General features: G+C 33.2%; 1 protein-coding gene across 1 annotated transcript; it reads right to left on the reverse strand.

Annotated features, from left to right (window-relative positions):
* Nucleotides 1-2,008: 2,008 nt before the first annotated feature.
* On the reverse strand, nt 2,009-5,008 carry LOC105782330 (protein phosphatase 1 regulatory inhibitor subunit PPP1R7 homolog). The gene is made up of 7 exons (XM_012607010.2): nt 4,588-5,008; nt 3,810-4,040; nt 3,463-3,609; nt 3,229-3,371; nt 3,043-3,157; nt 2,379-2,498; nt 2,009-2,284 (listed from the first exon to the last, which is right to left on the reverse strand). Exons 1-6 carry the CDS (start codon nt 4,885-4,887, stop codon nt 2,418-2,420), a joined length of 1,017 nt encoding a protein of 338 aa, XP_012462464.1. The 5' UTR covers nt 4,888-5,008; the 3' UTR covers nt 2,009-2,284; nt 2,379-2,417.
* Nucleotides 5,009-6,257: the final 1,249 nt, after the last annotated feature.

The following is a 6,257-nucleotide window of genomic DNA, read 5'->3' on the forward strand; positions in this document are numbered from 1 at the left end:
ATGGAAGTTAAAATAATTCATACTTTTTTTACAAAATATAGATTTTTTGCCTTCGTACTTGAACATAAGCTATATGTATATTGGTACGATACTGAATTATTTATTTTTATCAACGCTTTTTTTACATTTAATAAAAAATAAAATTTAAAAGAATTCAAATATATCTTATCAGAAATACTCATGCAAGCGTAAGCTGAGAGTGAGAATTTACATTATGGATGTTGATATTTTATTAGTTGATATTAAATATTTAAATGGACTAAACTGTTAATATCTATTTAAGGTTGTAAGAGTGGTTGAATTGATCGATCATTGATTTGTTAGTTTTATTGATTCTATTAGTCCAATTAAAAATCATAAAAGATTAAAAAATTCTGGTTCAAGCACCGATTTATACTAGTTCCAAATCTAAACGATTCAATACTATTTTTGAACTCGATACTCGATTGATTTTCACTCCAACCAATTGATACTGTTTAATTCAAATATCATTGGTTTTACCTTAAATATAGATTTATTAGGTATTCATTATTTTTAATTGGTTTGATGATAAAATCTTCTAGATTAAAGGAAAAGAAAAAGAAAATTACAATCTTATTGTAGAGCCTGTTAATAATAAATCCTCTTGATGTAGATAGTAGTTATTAGTAACTTTTACAAATATTTACATTAACTTACTTTAAACAGTAAGAATCTATTATTTATCACTTGATTATCCAAAAATTATTATTATTATTATTATTATTATTATTATTATTATTATTATTATTATTATTATTAGGTAATAAAGGTGGACCAATGTAGCCCAATCTTGGACTCTCAAAAAGGTTTTAGGCGTTGTCCAATATCATGGCATACATTCTGCTAGGCAGTCAGGAATAGCGACCGATTGAATATTTTAACTTTCTTAAATTTCTAAATCCACTCCATCTATACTAAATTAATGTAACAAACAAACTATTGAAATTATAAAATTAAAATATTATAATTAAACATTATTTCAAGTTTAAATTTCATTATGTTAATTTTAAAATTTTAAATAAAATATAAAAGGACAAAAAAATGATATTAAACAATGAATTCAATAGGCCATTGAACTGTAACAGTTTTTTTCATTTTGCACTTAAAAACAGTTTATCCATTTTATTATTCCATTTTAATACGCCAACTATTGTTTTTATCTCATTTTACTTAAAAAAAAAATTGGGATGACAGTATGACAAATGGCTATTCTTATTGAAGGTAAATATATATATTTTTTGTAAAATAGAACGAAAATAATAGTTTCGTTGTTCTTAGTACCAAAGCCTAGTGCCCTAATCCGCCATTCAGGTACTAAAGAGAGTATAATTAGAAATAGGAGAGGCGTCTGTTGATTCTCTTGAAAGCCTCCACCGATTTTTGCTTAAGAGGATTCAAAAAGTTTCAGCCTCCAGAGTACCGACTGGTGCCAACAGTGCATTTTCCCCCAGCATCGGGGACGGTGAAGGATAGACAATAATAGAAGCTTTGCATGTTGAAGAGAAGAAGGCTACGGAAAAGTGGAGGCCGTGAGATGTTAAGGTGCAGAAAGAGGTTATGATGATGGTGGTGGTTAAGGAGCGGAATTGCGGCCTTTAGTTGTTTGAGCTCTCACTCTAAGAGAACTCAGGCTGTGTCAACTTCAGCCGCTGTTATAATATAATCGGACTGAGCTAAATACACCAAACAAATCAAAGAACAATGAGGGTCTGTTGCAGTGCAACAAAACTCGGGAGGAAAAGAAGGTCGGTCGGTGACAGAAGCTGTCATCGGTAGAGCAGAGTAAGGTTGCAAGATATAGTGATAGAGATATTGGTGAAAAAACCGACTCTTCTTAAGGCTATTACTGGTGCTTGAAAAGGTGGGTAAGGTAACCTATGATCCAAGGCATAGAAAATACAAGATAATACCTATAATATCGAAACAATCAGTATCAACATGACCAATATCAGACCAAAAATGGTATGTCCATACGTACCATCACATATATACCAGAACAAAAATGATATACTCACTAATACGAGGCTAATATGTACCTCAAGATAATGCTTCAAGCATATATGCATCATTCAAGAGTTTCGGAACTGAATGACAACCCAGAAAGTCTAATATCGTTATTCGCAAGATAGATAGCTTGAAATATAATCTAAAACAAAAAACAGTTGGTATAAAGAATGCCCAAAAGATGATTAATATTACATTTTAATCAACATCCCTCCATAACCATTCCAGATTTGGGGCAGGCTTCCGGAACCCCATTTTCCTGTAACAAAAATGCAACTCAGTAAACTGCAACAAATAAAAGACGGTAGATATTTTACATGAATATATTCCCCACATGATTGCAAAATACTGACCTTTAAGCAACAACATTCCAGTCAGAACTGTAAAAACTTCTAGGCAAATATGCTTGAATCAATTTGCTCGATATTGGGGAAAATTTGTCTCAGGGTAGCTTGGTAGTTTGGAGATTTTGCCTGCGACAAAACGATAAGTTTGATCATATAAGGATAGGTTAAGAGAGAAAAGAATGAACATTAAGCTAACAGAGTTGAGATTAGGAAATGTGGAGCATTAATCATGAATTTTCAAAAGTTAAAGGCATTAAAAAGATAAATACTAATATGCTATAGCTAAATCAAATGCAATATGTCAAGCGAAGGATGATATAGACAAAAGGTTTCACTGAACTCAGTCTGGTAAGGTAGACAACGAATTTAGTTTATGCGAGAAAATAGTGTGTGTGTGTGTGAATCAAAATACAGTACTAATACTAATTCAAGGAAAATAATAGTGAAGATAACATATACAAAGTCAGGAAAAAGTGATCAAAAGAAAGGAACTCCATAGCAAACAAGATTAAAAAAGAATTATGGTCCAAGTATGACATAGAACCAGATAGAGAAATAAAGATGCTTTACTCATTAGCCATAGCAAGGAATTTGGGATCACAAAAATGAATAAGAAAAAGTTGAAAAACAAAAGTTCTAGAGATTTGAAGTCCTCGAGCTGCAGACATACACATGGATTGTTTTCAAGATAGACAGTGGTGAGCTTTTCTCTTGAACCAGAAACCGCCTCAGCTACGCTTTCAAGTGATTCTATTTGGTTGTCATTGAGCCATAAGTCCTCCAACCTGCAGGTAAATTTAGTCAACGACCAAAGATAGGATAATATCCCTAAAGACAGAAAGGGAAATTTAAATACCTTGTCAAGTTTTGTACGTCATTTACTGATGTTAGCTTATTTGATGAAACATCTAATACTCGGAGGTTAACCAATGTTGATAGACCTTCCATTTTTGAAATGCCATTGTGGCTCAAATATAACTCTTCTAGAGCAACACATTCCTTGAAAACAAAAAATCCAAAGTAAAACATCATCAAAATGTCATGGAATATAAAAGATTTTCTTAGAACGGCATTTTTTAAAGTGCAATACCTCCAATCCTATCATAGAAGTTAAACGATTACTTTGCAAGCTAATCTTCTTGATGTATTTGAGCCCACAAAGGTTTATAGCTTTAATTCGATTCCTTCCCAGCCACAGCTCTTCTAATTTTGTGAAATTTTGCAAATTTTCCATTACCTAAGGAAAGCACTTCACAGCTTAGATCATGCTTGAAAACACTAATAAGACAGCTCACTGATCTTATACTTCAATCAAAGGTGTATACTACTTCAACACTGAAAGTAAATGACAAAAAACTTATGTCAAACTATTACATACCATGAATACCTGGTACTTGCTTATGCAATAAAGATTATTCAAGCAGTTTATAAACTAACCCGTAATCTGTTCGAACCAAGTTCAAGAATTTGCAACTCATGCAAGTGGTCAATCTCCTCCATCTTAGTAACTTCATTTTTGGATACATAGAGTTCCTTCAGTGTGCTGGAGACCTTCGACATTCCATGAAGAGAAGTGATTTCGTTGAAAGAAACATCAAAAACCAAGAGCTTCTTGAATAAGCTGACATCTGGTACTTTCATCAATTTGTTATCCCTGAGTACTAACTCCTGTACAGAACAAACAAACAGATAACCCCAAGCTTCTTCATTGTTCTACAAATAATCAACAATGGATAATACAGAAAGAAAGTGAAAAAAAAAAAACATTTTTTTACCAATTTGATAACATCATAAGACTCTCACTGATTGCAAATTGTTGCATTCTTTTATGTACTAATTAATTTCTCAAGGAAAGCTAAAAATCTAAACCAAATAATAAGAAATAATTGCAAATATGTGATTAAAGAATACATAAATAGTTAAAATATTCCAAACAATCTAGCATCGTACAAGCGTTAAAATTAAATTGTTTACCTTATAATTAAAAAAAATCCTAATATTCAATTATCCAAAAAATTCTTAATACCTGCTTCTTCTTTTATTCCATTTAGTTTAGAGAGACTAGTAAGCAATGATCCTAAGTACATAAATTTAATATCTCTTAACAATTTGTACCCAAATAGAAAAAAGTTTCGACAACAGTGAAAAATTAAAGGAGCGATACACCCAAAAAAAGCCGAAGCTTTGACGGCGTCAAGGAAATGAAAAGGGTTACCTCAAGACCAGATAATGAGTCCCAGCTAGAGATCGACTCGATAGCAGCATCGTCGATGAGGTTCTGCTGAAAAGAGAGCTTTCTGAGGTTAATGAGATTCGCAATCCGAGGGTCCAATTTCGACAAGCGATTCGCAGTAAGGTCCAACTCGGTAAGGCTTGACGGCAATTCCACCGAGTCGAGATCGTGGAGCTGGAAGCTGGTGAGATCGAGAGCGGTGGTGGATGATAAATCAAACTCAATCGCTTGATCGTCTTTGTCCGAGTTAGTTTCCGGCGGTGGTTCGGTTTGATTTTGCATTTTGGTGGTGGAGTTTGGAAGGTGGCGGTGATCGTAGATGGGAGTAGCTTCCGTCTACCGTCGATGCGGCAGTTTTGTTGTTCTTTGTTATTTATACTCCGCCCTGATGGCTTTAAAGGGAATATCTATTTTGCTAGAGAAGCTACACGTTGTTTATTAATTTTGTTCCCGTCGAAACGGTGCGGTTAGCAAAGTGCAAGTAGAGGTGTCCATGGGCCGGGCGGCCCGGCCCACCCGAAGGCCCGTCCAAAATATGGGAGGGTTTTGGTAAAAATATAGGCCCGAAATATGGGTTAGGGCAAAAAATGAGGCCTGTTTTAGAAAACGGGCCGGGCCTCGGGTACAACTTTTTTGGCCCGACCCGGCCCGAATAATAAATAAATATTTATTTTTTATTTTAAAATAAATTTTGGTGTTTATTAAAAAATGGGTCGGGCCGGGCTCGGGCTTAGGAATTTTTCCCGGGCCAGGCCTGGACAAAATTTCGGGCCATATTTCAGGTCGGGCTAGGCCCGGGCCTAGGATGCTGGCCGAAATCTTTTTGGGCCCAGCCCGGCCTGGCCCATGGACGCCTCTAAGTGCAAGCAATTTGGAATTGGACCTAGCCCGTTATATAAAAATTTGATAAGTTTAAAAGTTTTCATTTAAAAATTTGTTGTATGGTCTTTTTTGTTTGTACCAAACTAGAGCTTTTATTCTTCTACTATTTTATAGTTCGATTTTTTTCATAAAACAATTTTAAATATCACTAATCAGTAAAGTAAAATCCGAACAATTTTTTTCTCTGATTTTTTACATTGATCACCATCTTTACTATCTAAAATATGTTTTTTTACTCACCAGTGAGTATCGATCTATCGTACCGATTGTCAAATTGTCGTTTGAAGCTCGCTAGCCTAACTTAAAAAAAAAACATTAACAACTCAGTGACTTAAATAAAAACTTTCGAATATTTCAGTAACTTGAATGAAAACTATCAAATAATTTAACAACTATTTTATAACTTTTAAAGTTAAATGACCAAAATATAAATTTAATATGAATTTAATGATATTGGAGGTAGTTGAAATTTTGTTGATAAAACTTATTGGTCTTGTTTAAAAGACCACGCCTTAGACAATTATCATATTTGATTTTATTTTATAGTAACTTTGATATATATATATATATATATATATATATATATATATATATATATATTTGTATTTGTAAACTCTAAAAAATGATACGTCAATGAAGTCTTTACGGTGTTGACAAATACCTTGAGTTATTTTAATGTTCGAGACTTATCATGCGTGAATGTTATATATCGATTCTCTTCGGTTTATTCTATGCTTAAGTTTCACCATATATTAGCCCCATCTGAATAT

Source organism: Gossypium raimondii, chromosome 13, assembly GCF_025698545.1.
Source record: "Gossypium raimondii isolate GPD5lz chromosome 13, ASM2569854v1, whole genome shotgun sequence".
NCBI lineage: Eukaryota > Viridiplantae > Streptophyta > Magnoliopsida > Malvales > Malvaceae > Gossypium > Gossypium raimondii.

Bases quoted from the DNA above. Each gene is read 5' to 3' on its own strand.
- LOC105782330 (XM_012607010.2), bottom strand. From the start codon at position 4,887: ATGCAAAATCAAACCGAACCACCGCCGGAAACTAACTCGGACAAAGAC. The intron at 4,041-4,587 runs GTAACCCTTTTC...TGTTCTGTACAG, and splicing joins ACTCATTATCTGGTCTTGAG to GAGTTAGTACTCAGGGATAA. The intron at 3,372-3,462 runs GTATTGCACTTT...TTTGTTTTCAAG, and splicing joins CTTCTATGATAGGATTGGAG to GAATGTGTTGCTCTAGAAGA.